At 44.3% G+C, this 21286-nt stretch overlaps 1 protein-coding gene across 7 annotated transcripts in view; it reads right to left on the bottom strand.

Annotated features, from left to right (window-relative positions):
* Positions 1-275: 275 nt before the first annotated feature.
* The window catches only part of chchd3a (coiled-coil-helix-coiled-coil-helix domain containing 3a), a 62137-nt gene continuing 41126 nt past the window's right edge, over positions 276-21286 (bottom strand). For 4 of the 7 annotated variants that reach the window (XM_054800912.1, XM_054800915.1, XM_054800916.1 and 1 more), the window contains 4 exons: positions 18599-18669; positions 6169-6304; positions 6047-6081; positions 277-1970 (listed from right to left, as the gene is read on the bottom strand). In XM_054800912.1, coding sequence (XP_054656887.1) covers positions 1961-1970; positions 6047-6081; positions 6169-6304; positions 18599-18669 — 252 coding nt within the window. In that variant the 3' untranslated portion in view covers positions 277-1960. Of the gene's footprint in view, positions 1971-6046; positions 6082-6168; positions 6305-18598; positions 18670-21286 lie in introns of all 7 variants that reach the window. The other 3 variants (XM_054800911.1, XM_054800914.1, XM_054800913.1) reach the window with 2 other exon arrangements.

The raw sequence follows: 21286 nt of genomic DNA, 5'->3' as shown, positions 1-21286 counted from the left end.
GTGTGTGTGTGTGTGTGTGTGTGTGTGTGTGTGTGTGTGGGGGGGGGGGGGGGGGGGGGGGGGGTGTTGGAGAAATAAAGACAGAAATAACAAAACAGATTATGAAGCTCGAGATCTGCCCTGCGAATACTTCCCAACTGCCAGCCTCCTGGGCTCCGCCTGGCAAAGTATCGACGTGACAAACACGAGGGGGGCCGCGCATCCATCAAGGCTTGCGCGTTATTAGCATAAAACACGCCAGAGAGACGGCGCCCGCTGCATATTAATGGAAAGAAAAGTTCAACAAGAGTTGCTGCATCTTTTATTTCTCCTCTGATCGGAGTTACACGAATAAGCACAACACAGATGTGAACACGTGTATTTGTGTGCAGGGGGGTGCATAGAAAGCAATGAGGTTTGTAAAAATACTTCCTCTGGGTAATGGCGTACATGAGGGTGGGAGGAGTCCAGATACAGTATCTCAGAGCTCAGAGACACGAGTACGATGCTCACATTTCAGCAAGCATTTTTATGACGGAACCTTTTCTCAAGGGACTATACTATCCAAAAGCACGCTTGGATATATTTTAGAGCAGCCAGTGTACAGCTTGTACAGCAGCATAGATGAGCTATCCACTGAAGACGAGTCAACGCACGGCCATTATTGCCTGAATAGCCACGCATGAGGTTGTGGGAGCGTCGGCATTCACGGAGGGAAACATGAATTCCATCGAGGGCTGAGACATTCGGAAGCAGAAACTGGACATGGACGCTCTCTCCTTGCTGAGGAAGGTGAAGGTGATTGAGTGGCCGATTCAGGTCGGCCCTCAATGAACCACAGCTCCCCCAGTTGCGGCTGCATTCGCGCAGGCCTAGATCATGCCCCCGCCACCACCGAGCTTCTGTAATCAAAACACACTTCTCTTGCTATTCGCTTGTAGGGGTGTGACCAGACCTCGATTTCTCGTCCTGTGGGAAGACTGATCGCTCATACACGTAAAACGGAAGTGGCAGTGCACGAGGCAGGACTGGAACCGCACATTAAGTGCTTTACGCGCACTATAAACCTTGCAATCCTGTCTGCTTTCAGCATTTCTAGCGTCACCCGCTCGTGACATGTGGCTGTTTTTTCCGTTGGAGTTGCAGAAGCTGCATTTGATCAAAGTTACTCTAGATTTGTCAGATCAAAACGGACCTACGGCCTGGTAAGGCACTCTAAGCATCATTGCAACGGTCGTTCTTTGAGAGTAAACAGAAAGCTCATCTCCTGCCATCTATTTGACATAACGTTACGTCAACATAAATGATTAGTAGGAGCAGCTACAGCTGTCAGCATTATTTCAACTTTTATCATTTTTCATTTTTGTTTCAATTCATCAGTTACAGGCATCATGCAAAGCTATGCAATGTAGCTGCATTGTTTTGTGACCTCCTTAAGTAACAGTCCTGCCTTTTGTCATTGTAGTTTTCTTAAAGTCATGTTAAAAATACCGTCTTGTTCTCGTGCAGCCACTATCGTGTATCGCGACGTCCCCACTGGCTCGTGTTGCCAGCTATTTAGACAATAATGCTTCCTTGTTGACTCATTTTCAGCGGAGAGTAAATCGATACTGCTATCCAAGCTGCACACTGACTACTCTCAAGTACAATACTTCCTAGAGTATCGTTCCTTGACAATGCAGAAGAAAATGCTTGCTGAAATGTCAGCTACTGTATCTGCTACCGTGTGATTGTCCGTCTAAGGCGTTTCGGTGGATCCAAACAGGGAAAAGTGTCACCGCCGTCCACAGGAGAGACACATGACAGGGCTTCAGGTCCGGTGTTCACAGAGTTTTTTCTTTTTTTTTTCAGGGTGTGCATCTTGGTGCTGACTCATTCCTCTCCTCTTCTTGTCAGTGGGTCGATAATCAGAGATCCCACACAATAAAACTCTTCATTGCTCCATCTTTCCTATTCCCTTTCTTCCTCTAACCCCCGGTCCTCAACTTGGTCTGCAGACAAACAAATGAGACAAGCTTAAGCAAGAAATGAAAATAGACCAAGAGGATTATGTCACACGGGGTAGACAAGACAAAGAGGAGTACAATAAAGGCGAACAGGGATGTGAGGAGGTGGTGGTGGTGGTGAGGAGGAGGGAGGGCTGAGCCATCGAGAGAGCACCCAAGGGCAGTGGATTCCGTGTTCGCGATAAGTGCGACCACAAATCCCCGGCACTAGCTGTCAATAACCATTTGAACTGGGAGCTGCTGCAGCTAAAGACGCCGGATGAACACCGCCTTAGAGGAGAGATGAAGGCTGGAAATGACGGCGAGGGAGTGAGAAGTAAGTCCAGATCCTCCAAAAATGCTCCTCCTATTATTGAGCCGCCTGTAAAAGTGCACAGTTTGAGGGCGATTCCACGTTATTGTCAATTGGCCCTTTCGGTTGTAACACTGTCGCCATAATGCCAAAGTGGTCGCACTGCCATAAATAGTACATTCTTCTCTAATGCACCCCATGGGACCCATGATGACACCCAAAAGGTAAGGGCAGCGTCCATAGACAAAGGATACAGACACAGGATAGGACAGGGGCCCCCCCAACCACACAACCACAAAACGCATTCAGAAGCAACATTAAACTGGATTTTTCATGTTATTATTTTGGGAAAAACTGCACTTTAAATGTAAATACACATGCATTTAGTAAACATTGGGATTTCTTTTACAGTCAATTTATTTTACTGTGATGTCACATCACGTGCACACATGCACACATTCCAGGTGTGCTTACGTGCTAAAACCCTCGTGTGTTCTTCTGTCATTTTGGATTAAGGCTAAAAGGAGCTATTGAGAATTTCCCCCAAAAGCATGGAAGACATTGTTGCAAATCCCATCCAATTAGTGTTCCAAGACTGGACTGTCGTTGTTCTGTCATTTTGGGATTCAAGTTAAAAGGAGCTAAGCAGAATGCTCCACCTTAGCATTGAAGATGCTGTTGCCACTCACATCCAATTACTTGTGAAAGACTGGATTTTCCTTGTTTGGTCATTTTGGATTAAAGTGGAAAAATAACTATCCAGAACGTTCCACAAAAGTAAAAAATAACTCTTCTGAACTTTCCGCAATTGCATGCGAGACATTGTTGCCTTTCCCGACCAATTACTTATACAAAACTGGATTTTCATTGCTGCGTCATTTTGGATTCAGGTTAAAAAGGAGCTCTCCAGAAGCATCTCCAAGCGCATTGAAGACATGCTGCTATTCCCATCCAATCACTCGAGTGTTCTTTGTTTTATACGTTGCTACATTACTACGACGTTTGGGGATGACTGGTGCGGGATACTGATGGTGGGAACTGTTGTTCAGTTTACCCCCTTGTGTGCAGAAGCCTTTCTTTTAAGACGGGAAGATGCCATCGACAAGACAAGAAGTGCTCGTTTGAAGCTGCCAATTTTCTGTGACCAATCCGCGCTCCGCGCTGTTTCCATTGCACCAAGCAAAATCGACTCAGGCTGCTGGGAACCTTTGTCAAGGTCAAACTTTAGCAGAGAATAGGAAAATGGTCCTGCTCAAACTGTTCCCAAAAAGCTGGCAGCATGGAATCTTCTGCGGGGTCCCGGATTGATGAATTGATCAAGTTTTTGAGGAGTTTTCCTTCTCCGTTGTCACACTCGCTCTAAAAGCACAAACACCGCCCTGAGAGGGGAGTGGGAGGGGCAGTGGGAGAAATGAAGTGGACAAGGGAAAGATAGGGAGCAAGGGGCCACTCTTGCGGCGGGAATACGGAATGAGGCGGACGGCCGTGGACGCGGTGACGGGGCCGCACGATAAACTCATTCAAAGGGAACGAGAGCGAGGCCGAGAGAAAGAGACGGGTTTTATCCTTCTTGCCCTCCGGCTGCCTCCGGCTGGCTGTTTGCTATCTGGAGGTGTTAAGTGCTGAATGCATTAGGAATGTGACTAAGGAGGGAAGGAGGAGGGCGTCAAAGAAAGTGAAAGTGGTTCTAAATGTCATCAGCGACTGCACTGATAAGGCTAATTAGCACTGCTGTTGACTTTATCCTGACTTGCTCCTTGAATCCTCACCGGCGTCTCTGCACTTTTCAGCTGCATAAAGCATGAAAGGCAGAGAAGGACAAAGCCAGAAAAAAGCGGAGGTCAAAGTCCCGCCCTTTGACCTTTGCTGCCTGCACAGCTTGGCTCCGATAAAGCAGTGTAAACATCCCAACTGTGACTATTAGCCTCATTCTTCTTTGCTTGTCACTTATTGCTTGGGAGCCTTATCGCAAAAGTGTAATGACTTTAAACGCCTTAAGTCTGGATTATGCTCCCGCCTCACTCCTCCCCCTCCACACCCCTCCTGCTTTGGGAAAATGTAACCTCGTACTGCAGGGACGCGGACTGTAAAGTCAGTGATTGGTCGGCTTTGGCTACATCCCCTCCTGTGTGCATACGACTCGTTTGGAGGGCATACGGCCAACCTTCCGACGCCTTCTCCTCCGATTTCAGGTCAGTATTTGCAATAAAAGTGAGTGCTAACACGTCCATGAGTTCCAGCGCCAATAACACTCCCCTTCTCTCTTTAATTACCATTGTTCGCTCGCGACAAAAGAAACTAACGAGTGTCATGGTTGCTCACCGAGTTCTCGCTCCAGACTATTACGCAGATAAATCATAATATTACCAGAAGAACATTTACAAGACAAACGTTGACTTAATTCAACAAAAAAAACAGCAGAAATGGAAAGAAGAGTTGCGATTTTACGAGAATAAAGTGTAAACATGAAGAAAAATAGTCAGGTTATAACATAAATAAACTCACAATATTATGAGGAAAAATAATGTCATTGTAGTCCCATAGAGTTGAAATATGAAATCATATTATGGAATAAAGTGAAAACATTAGGAGAATAAAGTCTTAACACCACAAGAAGGACATTTTACAAAGATTATTTGAGAAGAAAGTTGAAATATTTGGAAAATGTAAAAAAAAAAACCCAACAAAAGAGCAAACGATAAATTGTTTTCACCTGCAGTAAATCACAAAGCTGAGATGCACTCTTTCTTGATACTTCTTAGCATATCTTTTACAAACTATGCAAGTGGCGCAGTTGCATGCTTCCATGTTTCACTATGTGGCCCTCGCTGGAAAAACGTCTGGACAGCCCTGGTCTAGAGCTCGAAAAAGATCAAGATGCCGTTGGAGGGGGGGGCGTAGTGTCTACACCAAAGCGTAATTCAGGCTTTGGGCAATGATTGCCAAGGAGCCGGGGTTACCATAGCCACAATTCACAAGATGGCATAATTCACCCCATCTTGACGAGGCTACAGGTAGCCGCCTGGCTCGCCGCACGCCATGAATAAAACATCCTTCCAATTTACATGATGCACACTATATAGCTTAAAAAAGATGTATACTAATGCCCCACCAGGATGAGCGAGAAAAGCCAATTTAAGTCATTTGTGAGGAAAAGTAAATCTAATAGAAAAGCTCCATGAATGTAAATAAGTCTTTTGGGTTGTTATGTATCGCAGAGTGAGTGCCGGGAAATCAGGTTAGCATCCACCTGAGTGGCTTCACTGTGCGACTGCAAAAACACGTTAGAACTTGTGCCGTCCGACGCTAATGACATTCAAACACACACAAAAGGCCGCCTGTGTCGACAGGTATTAGGGAAATAAGGCCTTACGGCTAAAGTAGCTTTTTTTTTTTCCCAGGGCATCTGGAATGATTTGGAAATCATATTCTACCTGATAAAAGCGCATAATGCAAGTTTGTCTTTTCAGTGAAGTGAAAGGCCACACGATGAGGTAGCCTGATGGAGGGGTTTGGCCTTGCGAGGATTTATTTGGATTTGTGACTTATTTTGAATGTATTTGTCATTATTATTTGTAGATAAATTGATGGTATTTTTAATAACATTTGCATTTCTTTTGACTATTTGTGAGTACCTAGCGTGGATATGCAACTGCGCTGGTGAGATGTGCTTGTGGTGAGGTTGTGGAAACATCCTACTAAACGCTCACGAGGACCAACCGCTACACACCAATCACAGACAGCCACGGAACAAAGTGTGACCACTTACGTGTCATCTGTCCGTGACGCTGCATGCTTATTTTTCTTTACAGACAGAACAAGTGTTTGGTATGAATGAAATGGAATGTTTGTTGAGTGTTTTGCTATTTTCGACCTAAACATTGTGCACACCTGTTTGGCGTTGTTGACACACTGCAGGTACAGCGCTGCTATGTTGGAGCAATGGAGGGTTTTGCCTGCATTCTCTTGGTAGCACGCCAGGATCTGGCCCTGCAGGTCTGCACACACAGGATACGCCTCGTAGCGCCTGCGGACAGGGAAAGAAAGAGGGTGATGAAAATGAGGCAGCACACGGTGGAAGGGGAGGAAAAATTAAGGCAAATGTAACGAACATCTGTGCTCCTTGAGGGAGCGAGCGCGGCCCATTGAGCAATAATACTGCTGAGCAGAACCCTCCTTGCCTCTCTCCTCCCCCTTGTGACCATTCCAGTCACCTGAAGCGAGGATCAGCATTAACAGAAGCGCTGAGGGATGGAAAAGAGTCCATCCAGGCACTGCTGGTATGACAACGGAAGGGCCAACCTTGGCAAACGTGGACACAGCAAGGCGTCCATCCATATTCCACGTCCACGACAGCAGATCACCGTGTGCTGCCTTTCCTTTTAAAAATGCTCGTAGCAGATGCCGGGGCACACCAGAGGCACGCACTCGGTGTCTCGACCAATGGTAGCTGCTTTTGTCCATCGCGTGGCGCAGCCCATAAAGATGCGTAATGACGACATGTGCGCACGTGAGTGCCTACTACGCTCGTGCAGGGGTGTCCAAACTTTTTCCAGCGCGGGCCACATAGTAAAAAATGACAGATGCAACTATTTCAGCCATCTTCTTGTAATGTTAAGCTCATAAAATCACTCATTTTTCCTCATTAGATTACAACTTTTTTCTCTTAATATTTTGACTTTATTCTGGTAAAATGACTGCAGATGTTTCCAATTTGGCTGCTGTTGTTTTTATTCTATTTTTAGAATATGTCACAGGCCAATAACAAAACAAAAAAAACACAGCAGCGGGCAGCAAATGGCCCCCGGGCTGCACTTTGGACACCGCTGCATTAATGGCATCGTCATCACTTTGTCCACGCCAATGCACAGGAAACTCTCAAACTCTTCACTTTCTGCCTGTCAGCGACTTGAAGGCCCCCGTTGTCAGAATCAGATGTTTGATTTGCCTCCCCGGGAAGAGAAATGATCCCTCTGTTGGATGCAAAGCTGGGGATTGGGGAAAACATGGGTCATTACCCAGAGTGCACTGCAGCAGGAAGCCAGTGCAGCTGACGTGTGCGCGTCCATGCATCGCCACGTGGTTAAATGTGTTCCAGTTGTCCTTGGCTGTGCAGGTCAGCGATACCGTGCTTGGCCTTTTGGGATCCGTCCGGAATATTAGCCGTCCCCCTGCGTCAGGTTGGGTACTGAACGACGACAGCCGCCTTCCTTATATGGAACCCCGGCGCTCATTTGTTACACCGCCCGTGGGCATCTACAGGGGCAGGAGTGGCGGCTAATTGCTTTCTTAGGCGTTGTTGGTAATGCCAGGTGCATCCTGCTGATACAAACCACCGTGTTTATCACCAGTAAATGAACTACTGAGAGAGAAAAGGGAGACGGGATTTTTTTTTTTTTGCATGCTCTGTGGGAAAGAAGCTGAGACGGCGCTGAAGTTAATCTGGATGACAAGAGCACCGCTAAGCACACAGACAATCCTGCATCATCTATCATTAAAATGAACATAAAGTTGCGGCGACAAATCCGCCACTCTTTCTTGGCTTCACAGGAGCCGCCCTGGTGCCATTTACAACTTAATGCAGCATTTCACGCATTTCACGCGTAAGAATTTCATACATAAGAACATCGTCACTGCAACGGCAGCTACAATACAACACAATGACACGATGCTTCATCGCCACATAGTCTTACGTTTTGGCACACTGGGAACTTAAAGAAGTCACTCACACAGCAACAATTGAGTTTGGGATAGCTAACCAAGCAATAACTTGTTAGCGGCACAATAACCCTCCATCTTTACCTTTTGAACTGCGCTCATCATTTATTTAAAAAGATCACTTCAATACTGGAGACATCCTGTTGCAAATAACTCACAGAAATCATTCATAAATAATACAAAAGACTAAACAAATTATTATTATTATTTTTCGCTGATTTTTTTAAAAAGTGCAATGTTTTTGTTTTTTTACAGCATATGAATGCCGTCACAGGCAGCGCCTGGCCCTTTAAGAAGAATTGCACTGTGGGAAGTTGAGTGTTGTAGTTGTGTGCCTTAGCACGGTTGGCGGTGTCTCTCTCTATTCTCTCTTTTCTGTCTGCGCCGCTCATTGTCTTCTGCGTCCTGATTGGCTGTAGACCACTGTCAATCAATCTCCTTCGTGCCGTCTCTTACTGTGGTCATGGCGTGTGAGCTGCTTGCTAACCGGCAACAAACAATAGCAGAAACAGAAGAAGCTAACCATGTGACTCTGAATGCTCTATGGTTGCAAGTTTTCTCCCTGACAAAACCCAGAATGTTGACGAAACGTTGTGCACCTGAAAGGCAGAGGAAGCCAGCCATTGCACAAAAAGTTGGACTTCAGGACATGCTGAAGGAAGCTAGATGTTGCGGCTGTTTCGGTTCAAGGAGGACGAGTCGGAGGAGGAAAGTACCACCACAGGAGCAACATGTTTTAACAAGAATACAAAAACGCGCCAGGACGAAGAGGTCAGAGGAGTGAAACACGCGTGAGTCACTTCATCATTTCCTGTGTCCAACCTCGTAGGTTGATCATTAAAATTCAAACAAAATGTGAGTGACAAGAGAGAAATGTGAGCAAATGTTAAGACCTGTCTGAGAAAAGTGTTTACAGTGTATGGTGAGGGCTTTTACAGCCTGGAGAACACGTCTCCCAATGAGAGCGGACATCGCAAGTGTCATCACGGAAGCAGCGCTAGCTCCTGTGCGCTACGTCAAAACCTAGGAAAGAAGTTGCGTAAAATACGGCAAGACACCGTAAGAACCACGTTATCATCAATGTAGCGGGTATTGCATGATCACAGCAGGCGCGTAAAACGATAAACATTGTTCGAGGTTCTTTTAGAGGGCTTCATAGTCAAAATAGGTACTGTACCTCCCATGACGTGCATTGTTAGCTGGCTCAAGCTAACTCGTTTTCTCTTTTTAGAACACGCAGAAGAGGGAAAGAAATGTGTTCATGTTTCACGTAAGGATTGTGGCTGATGGGCAAAATTCCCCCAAAAAGTGCAGTTTTGCTTTAAACAGTATTTGTGTTTTAGTACATTTAGAACATTTTTCTGCTTAAAAATGCTTAATTTAGATCAAGAATATGTAATGTTTGCTTAAATATGCATGTTTTAGACTAATAATAGGCCGAAGTCAACCACAAGCAGCAATCAATTATTCATTCCTTTCTGTAAAACCTCAATGCAGTGAGGGACAACTGTACTACCCTTTTAAATGTAATCCTTTTGAGCCTACTGTGACAGGCATTTATTGATTTCTGTTGTCGCTGTTGCGTAGACAAGCAATTTTCAAAGTGTGAGGCAGAGCAGCTTGAGAAAAACACCAAAAAAACATGTTTCCCCCCCAAAACCTGCTAAGCTTACTTAGTTATGCTTGAAGGCAAAATGAAATGGTTCTTAGTTCCTGCGGGGAGTGAGTACAGACAGCAGCAAATGTGAAATGGAAACGGAAACGCTCATTTTTAAATGCATAAGCCAGCTATTTTAAAACAAATGACGCTGCTGGAAATAAAGTATCATGACATTTGGCCACGTCGCTACAAATTAGGGAAGGATGTCACGGAGGCGCTTGCGTTTTTCACCTTTTCCTTCTTCCCCCAGAGATTCATGGGTACGTTTCAGAAAATTCCATGAGGTCGGAGACACAAATGGAGACATCAAGCCAGATACAGATGCCTTTTATGTGCGCCTGTGTGTGTATGTTTGCTAGCGTGCTGCAACCAAGAGACAGCAAATTTAAAGCACTATATGGGGGGGGTCGCCTTGTGCCATCAGTAGCGCTAAAGGTAAAGGCCGCTATATCAACACACACACACACACACACACACACTAAGCCTTCTTGCCGTGATGCACTGATAGAGGGGCGAATGAAAGGGAGGAGGGGGCTGCTTTAGATATCCACATTACAGATTCTCAGCGCTGTGTCATAAATCAAAGCAGAGAGAGCAGAGGGGCCACTGCAAGGCGCTGGAGCAGCCCAAAAAGGTCCATATAGAAAATAGGACACAAAGAAAGCAGGGAAATAAGCTCTTAGACGACAGAAAAGGAGGTTGAGAGGAGGGGCAGAGAGGGCGAACGTGTCCCATTTAACATATAATTAGCTAGAATAGATTACCTTCTCGCCTCCCTTCAAAATGTCTTCCTCAAGGTGTCCCTTCATCATTAAGTGGAAGCTCGGCAGTACATGTCAGCACATTTCCGTGAGCTCGCTCGGTTACACGACTTATTGACTGCCAGCCGAGGACAATATTGTGATCAATGCAGTGCGAAAAATGCACGCGCACAGCTGAAGCTGAGCCATCATTTGAAGTTATTAGGGATGAAAAATTCTACATTCATGAAGTTTAGTTGGAGAGAAGCATCTTCTAACAAAGTGAGTGCACGGACCTCCAAGGAACATCATGGCGCACTTGGAATTCTGTATTTCTGCACAATTTCAAAGGGCTTATAAACTGAAGTATACCATTTTTATACCTTCGATGTAGGCCTGTCACGAGTCGATTAATCGAACGATCAAAAAAACAAGCCTTTCGTACACGACCGTCAACGCTGACTGAGGCGTTTGGTCTGCAAATATAAACCAAATGGTGCGCGCTCACAAACAGTGTCACGGGCTACATTGCAAAAACATACGTTCTGGCAACTTCTGTGTCAAGCTAATGTCTCACACAGGTACAACGTACACTATACTTGAGCACCACCTAGTGGTTCAGATGTGAAGAACACCTCTCATGACATCATTTAAACAATTGTCAAAAAAAATGTCGATAAAATCAAATGACAATAATTTGCAGAACAATTATCTACCAGCAAAATGTGTTATCGCGACAGGCCTACTTCAGTGATATACAAACGGCCGAAATATGTCGACCCCTTATGGATGATATTACAGCCGTACCTCCGTTTTCATGCGCTCTGGTTTTCCTCAAAAATGATTGCTGTCTCGGTTATTAAGCGGCTCAGTAGCACGCCCAACAAACTAGTCCGCATACACACATTGGTGATTCACAATACGGCCTGTTATTAGTGAAAAAAATAGGCAAATTGTATGTATTTTGGCCTAAATTAGGCATTTTCAAACAGAACAATATCTAAATGAACTAAAATACAAATATAAGGCATTCAGAAGATGCATTCAATGGTATTCTACACTGCCCACTAGGTGTCACTAATGTTACTGATCGCCAGAATAAAAGGTTTGAATGATCTCAAAACAGGTACAACCATTCCTAACATGGGCTACTGTTGCGGCCATAACCTACGCCGAGCCAAAACAAATCTGAAACCCTGATGTCAACTCCTGTCCACCCCCCCACTCAGCTCCCCGAGGACCAGAACACATTTACAGTAACACACGAGCATGAGTCTTATTTATGTCTTAAATGGCTTATTTGCTCTTATGTCTTTAAAATTGGGTAATACGAGTGCAAAGGTGACTATAGGGGTGTTAGTTCATGTCTCTAATAATGGGCTCTAGCAATGCGAAAAAGGCCGTAAAAAAGTTTCCGATGCTCTAACTACCAGATCCTAGTAACTGCATGCTGTTTTTAATCACGTGCACAAATAAAGAACAAAGACACGCAGCAGTGAGCCATAAAGTGACTCTGTGGACAGTATGGATCACTTTGGTCTGCTGCCAGATTGAGTTCCCAATCACCACGTTGTCTATTCATCATCATTTGGGTCCACTTAGGGGTTAACAGGGTTAAGGGGTGGGTGCCGGTGGCCCCTTAAATAGCTCTCACGTTCCCTCCAGTTAAAGCAAGTGTCAGTACCGAGGGGGGGTAAATAAATATAAATGATGCAGTTAAGGAGAAAAATGAGGGGCGTTTTGCTCACGCTGCTTTTTAAAAGCGGACCTGCGTGAACCCCCAAACCTCCCCCCCACCTTCTCCCTGAGATCCATGGGCGCGGGTGCATCCCAGGAAGTGAGGTGACTTGGGGGTCGGAGGAGACAAAGCATCACTTGCTAAAAGGTGCCAGGGTTGAACGGAACGGCGAGCCTTTCGCAGCCAGTGAGGAGCTTTCAGAGCAGTTATTGACTTCCGTCACCTCCTCTGGCACCATCTTGTCTTTGCACCTCGGTTGCCTAGCGACAAAATGAGACTACTTCAGACCAAAACAACTCCCAGTAAACTCCTGTCATTGTGACTAATTAATCTGCTGAGTGAACGTTTTTTTTTTTTGCTTTATAATCAACAACTAATTGCTTGGTTCATTTTTGAGGCAGGGCTATTTTTCATTTGAACTAATAGGCGCAATGCCAAGAGCAATAAGAGCTCTGGCTCAACACCTTATTTACATTTTGCAGGGTAGATTTTTAATTTAGGCCATTTTGTCTTTGGATTTCTTCCATCCTCTGCAAGAAACAAAAAGTAAGTAAACGGACGCCACAGAGGAGCACTTTGAGCAAGTTAATTCCTCTAATTAGTTTGCAGTAGGGTGTTATATTTTGGTATCATTCATATGCTGATGGTTACGCTGCATACTTAAGGAGCAACAACTACCGCAAATGCTCCAATTATAGCCTGGACGTTTATTTAGCTAAACTGCAAAGAGGGCGGGGCGTTCCTTGGAAAAAGGCTCATTTACACTCCTGATAAAAATTTGAAGACCAGTTGAAAAATGTCCATTTTGCACTGTTGGATCTTAAGGAGGTTCTAGGTGGAGCTTCAAAACGCCAAACGAAGAATTGGGAGGGAGACAAAAAAAAAATTAAATGAGCAATTTATTGCACCTCCTTAATATCCAACAGTGCAAAATGGAAATTGTTGCAATTTGTCAACTGGTCTTAAAATATTGATCAGTAGTGTGTATCATGACTTTTTTTCATCCTTAATAATTATTTGGAGTGCATGAGAAAGTGGACAACTGGTCACTTATTAACAAGCGTATCTTACAACACAGCAGCAACAGAACCAATGCTGTAAGGAGCAAACTTCATCGCAAACAACAGTGCAGCACACATGGAACTCATTCTGCGTGGCAACATTTTAAAGTGCATGCAGAGGTTAAAGGGATAGTTGGGATTTTTTGACATGAAGTTGTACTGTAAGACATCCCCGTCAGCACTGTGGTCCAATTACAGCGACTTACCACCCCCCCACTTGGTCTCCTAAGTCCACTTCTGGTCAGATTTCCGTGATTTCCGCAAATGTTTTAATCTTTTGAACTACGTTCTTCATCACAGAAATGTGACCAGAACTGGACTTAGGAGAGCAAGTGGGGGGTAAGTCGCTATTATTGGACTACACTGCTGATGGGGATGTCATGCAATTTCATGTCAAAAAATCCCAAATATCCCTGTAAAAAAAAGGCTGCTGGATGCTGACTGCTTTATTGTGGAGTTAATACAAAAAATAAATAAATATATACACATAGTAAACTGTATGTATCGGGTGGTTGCCTACAGCCACAGCTTTTATGGCAATGTTTTTGGGCCTGGTGCTAATTGGGGATCCCGGTGGTTATTTGTTTTTGTAGACCACACACCGGCCAACTATGGGAGACAATTTGGCTAAGTGATCATGCCACTAATAACAGTGCATGATTGGTGCAATGTTTGTTAAATATTTCCAGTGTTTTCACAGATTTACTTCTGCTTGTTAGCTTGCTGTTATATTGTGTCCTAAAAAGTTGTATTTCCTCGTGTTCTCTTGACCGCAACAATCTCTATTCACCTTGAGATAAAGCGAGGACTGTGGCTACTGTTATTGTCAACAGGATTAAATTTAAAAAAAAAAAGATCTATTCAAGGGAGGCAAAAAATAAACAATAGACAAAGTAAGTTTTGTAGCCTGAGGGAGGAGACGGGCGACAGTGAAAGTAAAATGAGGTTTTATTCTCTGCGGCAAAGCTGAAAATGTTCCGCGCGTACATAATCAGTGGCAAACACAAAGGCGTAACAATGCAGTCTGATCTCGGCGTGAATGCAAACTTCAAGGTAAGATGTGGCGGAGGCGTGCTTTTCAGCGCTATTCATTCGTTTCTGTGCTATGTCCCTGCTCCAGTCGGCAGGGTTCAAGAGAGAGAGAAGAAGTCCCCCGTAAGGTCGGCACTGACAGGAGGCTTAGGCCTCTTATTCTTTCATACGGCTTTGCATAATCTTCCATCTATCACTTTGTTGCCTGGCCCCAGCCAGAGCCCCCGTTGGGAGTCCGAGGCATGACATGCTCGCACTTCATCCAGCATGCCTGGCATGCAGGAAAGGTCACACATTCAAACACTGGACAGTGAAATAATGCATCAGATGTGGTGGGGGGGGAACAAAAAAAAAAACAAGCAGTGAATATGGCAACATATAAATCAGATGCAGAGGGAAGACGTACTATTTCCACAGGGAACCAGCAGGGGCTTATCGCCAGTCGGTGTCTCGAGGAAGGCGTGTGAAAGTAAAAAGCGAGCGTGTTGTTACATTATCGCTCCCGTATTGTGGAAGAAATGTGCAGCAAAGGTCCAAGAGGACAAGATGACGCTCAGCTGCTATGATAATGTTAATAACCTCTTCCTGGATCAAATTCAAACGCTTTACATGCATTTTCAAGAGCCTTTTTTTCAGGCTTTGATATGGAATTTACACATTGATGCAAATACTGTAGTAGTCAAGGAGGGTATGTTGTCATCCGACTTGCTTAGTTTGTCAGTGAGCACAAATATGCAAAAACAACAGCAATTAAAACTAGCTCAACCTTTTGGAGGGGTGGGGCATGGGCCCCTTTCTCTTTTGGTGCAGATCTGGACAAATGTGCACGTCCACTTTGGTTTTGTTAGAAATTATTTTAATTTTTTTTTAGTACCCTCACCACTTTGCGACTTCCAAAAACATGCAGATTGAAGCACATTTTCAAGCATAAAAACGGCAAAATGATCAAAAATGAAAACGTAAGGCACGCAGAAGACGCATTCAAAGACACTGTGAATGATACGTGGTATTCTACGCTGGTCACTAGGTGTCAGTAATGGTACTGTGATGTTCAGCCGGGACAAGAGGCTTTTATTGTAGGTTTGAATTATCTCACAACAGCCAGAATGATCCCAAATACAAATGCGGGCGACTTTTGCGGCTGTAACCCCCAACGCCACTCACTCAGCTCCCCTAGGTAAAACATTTATAACACACACGAGTCTTATTTATGTCTTAAATGGCTTATTTTCTGTTATTATGTCTACCACATTGTGTAATAGGAGTGTAAAGGTGGCCATAGAGGTGTTTTTTCACGTCTACAGGGCTCTAATAATGTTAAAAACCCTATTTAGAAGGTTTTAAAAAGGTTTTCTTTAACAACAAAAATATTCCACTTATAAATAAGGAATCCTACTTTGCGGAAATTCATTCATCACAGTTGGGTCTGGAACCAATTAACCACGCTAAACAAGGGATTACTGTATTTATCCATCAAGCTAGAGAGTTATTCTGTTGTGGGGGGGTGTAAAAAAAAAGTCAAGGTCCCATGGGGGGCATGTACTGAAGGCAACAATATGTTTTGTTCGTCACTGCATAAACTTTTAGAACCTGATGTGCCCCAAAGTTCTTCTCAACAGCCATATTGAAAAGAGAGAGGATGTAATGAGGTCGGAGCGACGCCGTCTCGTTCTGGTTGGGGAAGCTTCATCATATTCCGAAAAGTCTGGCGGGAATAAAAAAAAAAAAAAAAAATGGCACGGAACAGCTGCAGCGCACACCGAAACAAATGTAAGCGCACAACCTCGATGCGTGCACACACACACACACACACACACACACACACACACACACACACACACAAACTTCCCTCCCATGAGGTCCTTCCTTTCTCACTTTCATTTATTTTCCAACATGGACGAGGAAAATAGCCATGTGCGCCTCCGGAATGGAAGTATTTAGACGCTAGAGGCGGAAACCTCTCACTTTGCTGTAAATAAATAACATTTATTTACACAATGGAGGCTTGCACCACAACACAACACCCAACAAAATCTATCCCATCATTCACATTTCTGATGCTGAGGCCAAAGATGCTTCATTACATCCAATTAACCCTCAGCTTTGATCCCCTCACTGCATCCCTGCCCTGGTCTTGTAACACCAGACCTTCCTGACATTTCATTATCACACACACACACACACACACACCTTACTATTGTAATCCAGTCACAAATGCACCCCCTTTAATCCAATCGAAACTCTTTGCACACATGCCTGTGTCACATGACTCGCCACCCCTCGCAGTTAGCGCCATCATTTAGCACTAATGTTATTCCAGTGAGTGATATATTTTTTTTACCAGCCCGCTTTAATGCGATTTGGGAAGACTCCGCTCCAGCCTCCGTGAGTCGAGCACAACGCCCCTGGTGAGCTGCGCTAATCAGTTTCCAGCATTTCTCTGGGAGACAATGATCCCAGTGTTAGCACTGGCTAATGACAAGCTAACACAATAAGCCCCACCTCCCAAGGGCCGGGGCCCAATTTGCTTGCGGGCTCCTCATCCACTTTCCCTGCATTACTATGGAGTCTAATGGCCTCTTATTAAGAAGACAGATGGAACCAGGATGGAAGAAGGTTCTTCAAGTTCTTGGGTTACATGTCTGTGTTGGACACATGACTGCCTGGACTCACAATTTCTGGAATACGAAATACCGTATTAACCCAAATACAAGACGACATCATCGTGTCTTCAACAACTGGTAGATCACAAAACACTATGTAGGATGACTCTGCTTCGTTGATCACCATCGTCTTGAAACATAGCATCATAACGCTGTTGTTTGCTGACCTGCCCCAAACCTACATATCGAGCAGGTCGGGGAGTGACAGGAAGAAAAGCTCAAGCTTTGTGGTGCTACGTACCTACTGTACGTGGAAATCTCTACCACATCCATCCATCCATCTTCTACCGCAGGGAAGCCCAGACTTCCCTCTCCCCGGCTCCTTCGTCCAGCTCCTCCTGGCGGATCCTGAGGCCTTCCCAGGCCAGTTGAGAGACATGGTCTCTCCGTCTCCTGGGTCTTCCCTGAGGCCTTCTACCGGTCGGACGTGCCCTCAACCAAACTTTTCACAGTCATGTACCCCCTTAGCACATCTGACTGGAAGTCATGTACCCCCTTCCTGCCCACTTCTAAACCATGAACCTTGCAATGAAATATCTTTGATGTATTATTAAACATATGATATTAGAAAATCCTATGTCTTATTTTTCAACTGCACACTATATTACTGCGACTAAATTAAAACTGAGAGGGCGTGAAAGGGTAAGATACCCCCTGGTGGGTTTGCCTTCTGTTTGGTGACTTTGCTTAGAACACGTGGCGACAGGCTGTGGTGAACTGTGATCTTTACGCTCTTTAGTGTGTTGTCATACCGTACAGTCTTCGTACCGCCTTTTTCCTTTCACTTCCCTGTCAATCCCACAGCAGTCAACAACTTCCAGGCCAGTCCAGTCCAACTTATAGTCCAGTCCAGTCCAGTCCAGTGTGACTTATATATATATTTTTTTCCTCTTCATGATGCATTCTTTGACTGATGCGTGTCAGCGGAGAGGGGTTACTTTACCCTGCCATGTCTGATCTATATGGAGCTACTGTCAGCGGTGCAGAGAAATTCATGATATCAGACAGCAAGTGACAATGATCTCTCGCCTTTGTGATACTGACACTTTCAAAGAGCAGCGCGGTCTAACACGGACACGCACACACACACACACCATCAGGCTTATCGCTCAGCTGCATCATCAACATCAGCTAAAGTTGCCCTGATTAAAAGCCCTCAGAATTCAATATGAAGGCACCCAATTGTGATGAATGTGTCATTTTTGTCGCAGCATTGGGTTGTTTCACATTACTGTGAATTGCGTCTGTGTAGGCTCTCAGTCGTACAGGAGTTGTCCATCAAGGGAAAGGCTTCTTGAGATGAAGAAGGTGTCGTACGTTTCGCTCCTCATCCAAAGAGCTTCATCAGTGAACTAACAAGTGCTGGTAGCCTAGGCCTTAAATACAGTAAGAGTTCATACCCAACTACAGGGAGCTACACTTCCCTTTGATCGGAGGTGCTAATGGAAGGAGAGGATTAGACCACAACTCCTCCCAGTCTTAGTGTAAGGAACCAATAGGAGGAGGGTGTTGGCACACCAATTCCGCCCACTCTTACTGTATTTAAGGCCTAGGCTACCAGCACTTATTAGTTCGCTGACGAAGCTCTTCGGATGAGGAGCGAAACGTCCGACACCTTCTTCACAGAAGTACAGATGACGTCTCAAGAAGCCTTTCCCTCGTTACTTTGAATTGCATTGTACTTTAAAAGGAACAAAAGGAGAACTTACTTGAACTTGGCATTCACTTGATCTGCAGCTGTGTGGTAGTTCTCTGTGGTGACCTTGTAGAACTGAGCACTCTGAAATAGAAAAAAGGGGGCTTTTACAAAACAACTGTCTGTCGAGCAAAATCACAAGCAGCTATTTTTCAGCTAAAAGCAATCAAGGCTGAATGAAACACTTCATGCTTGCCTTCTCCTCTACGGTAAAAACTGCACGGAGAGGACAAGTTGTCTATTGCAGGTTGTAATAACAGCAGTCCTGCAAGGTCACAAGGTTACTAGTCAACACTGTACAGACGCTAGGTCAAGATCCCCTCCCCCAGGCGGCCTGCCGTAAATGAAGCAGGGCCACTCCATCTGAATTACTTCTTCAAACACGGCCATATAACCTCAGTGCTACATTTATACTACTCAAGGAAGGCCTGCTTCCTTGCCCTCGCTGGCTGTTGTGCACATTTATGATCAAACTGTGAGAGGTTGTAAAATGCAGTGGATGACTTGATGGAGTGGAGTCAGGAACCTGAGATGTTTTACACAAAATAACCAGGATTAGGGCTTCTTTTCGGTATCTGGTGAGATACACGGGCCCTATGGGCCCCGCTTCTCCTGAGGAAGACATTTATCATAGTTGGGCTAAGATCAATGGGAATGAGCTGCACAGCTAAAAAAAAAAAAAAAAAAATCGATAGTCATGTTGGCGAGCCCAAGCAAGATGGGACATGACAACGCTGAAAAACGCGGACTGGACGCACTTTGGACACCTGTGCTGCATTCTGCTGCTGCGGGCATAATTAAAAAGGATGAGGCTCATTCGGTGACATCAATATGTAAATTGCATTTCATACAACCTTCACGTATGCTTGAAATGTGAGCAGGAACCTGAAGTGGAGCATTATTTTCCATTAGGTCAAGACAGTCGCTGTCCCTGGATGACTGTTTAATTAAAGCATTGGTTTTATGTCTTCATTCTTCTCGTATTCTCACCTTATTGTCGTATTATTTCAACTTTGACAACAATAATATCAAAATTTGTTTTAAAATGACATACAGTACATTTCAACTTTATGCTATTTTTGCCTCTGCAAAGTGCAGCACGGCGGTGGTGTTTTTGCTGATGTTTGTTTCTTTGTTTGTTTGTGTTCAAAATAACTTGAAAACTTCTGATTGGATTTGAATGAAAGTTTCAGGAATTGTCAGAAATGGGATATGGAAGAACTGATTCCATTATGGGGCTGATCCGGATCACCGTCTGGATCCAGGAATTTTTTTTTAAAGCATTCTATAACATTTGCATATAACGCCACACAAAATGGTCAGAGCACTTGTAAATAAAAAAATAAAAATACAGGACAAGTTTCTAACAGGTTCTACAAAATAAAGACTGATCGAAAAAATGTAGGATTATTATTTTGGTGTGAATGAACAATATGGGGGGGATCGGGGGCGCTTGGCTGAGGTCTGTGCTTTCTGAGGGCTTCTCTAGTTTCTCTTATTACTTTATTCCCCCAATATTTCATCTTTACTCTTGTAAAAATCACTGTTTTTTGTTTTTTTACATTTTGCTGTTTTTTTCTCTTGTTAAATTGTATTTTTGAATGTGCTGGGGGCCACGGCCCTACATGGCCCCCGGGCCACACTTTGGACACCACTGTCCAAGAGAGTTTAAACATGATATAAATATATATTTTTATTTTTCTCCAGCTGTGCTTCTCCTAAAGTCTTTGGTTACCGAACACAAAACAAAGTTATCCAATCAGATATGAACATTATTTTATTTTTTTTTCCCTCAAGCTGTGCCTTCGGGACGCCCGCCTTCCACAGTGAACACCCCTGTTGCTTTTAGCAACCCTAAAGGAATATCTTAGTGCTGACAGGACAGAAAATACAAGCCAAGGATGTCGACTTGTAAGACTAAAACTAAGCAAAGTTGTGAAATGTTAAGTTGATAACATAATCTCATGTTTTATCTGTGCCCTCTTGGCCCTCAACAGATTGACTTTCATTTTAGACAAAGTTACAGTTCAGGAATTAAAAAAAAAAAAAAAAAAAGCAAATCCTTTTTACAGATAAAATACAGTCTCCTTCTGGGTGCTGGAATTGAAAAAGAAGCCACTGGAAGACAGAAAGATGTCTAGAATGCTAAATTTGAAGCAGTAATACCCAGCTTAATGGCAATAATCGACCTGCTAATCCATCTGGGATAGACAAAAGGCCACTGGTGACAGTGATTGCCACTTTAAACACACACACACACACACACACACACACACACACACACACACACACACACACACACACACACACACACACACACACAGCCTGCACAATAACACTTTGTAGTACCACTCTAAATGTGGTCACCTGCTCAGCAGCAGACAACCTGTGCGCTTTTCTGCTATTTTCCCAAGTGATTCACGGAAAAACTTTGTACCTTTTATAAGCTCAGAGATGAGAGCCAAGGGGGGCCACGCTCATTTTGTCTAAAAATATCATAAATGGGCGCAAAGGACAGCAAATCATGGAATTCCTGCCATTGGATGAACAGACTGCGGTGCTGCGTTCAGCCCCGCGTACAAATCAACAGCTACCGCCTATGGAATAAATTCCATTTTACCCGAGGCGTGTATTTTTTAAGGCAAACAAAAGTCTGCTCGGTGGGGGGGTGTGGAAAGACAAATTAAGTCGTTAGCGCTAA

The sequence above is a fragment of the Dunckerocampus dactyliophorus genome, chromosome 15, assembly GCF_027744805.1.
Source record: "Dunckerocampus dactyliophorus isolate RoL2022-P2 chromosome 15, RoL_Ddac_1.1, whole genome shotgun sequence".
Taxonomy (NCBI): Eukaryota; Metazoa; Chordata; class Actinopteri; order Syngnathiformes; family Syngnathidae; genus Dunckerocampus; species Dunckerocampus dactyliophorus.
The sequence above is the reverse complement of the archived record's forward strand: the minus strand, read 5'-3'. Positions and strand labels throughout refer to the sequence as shown.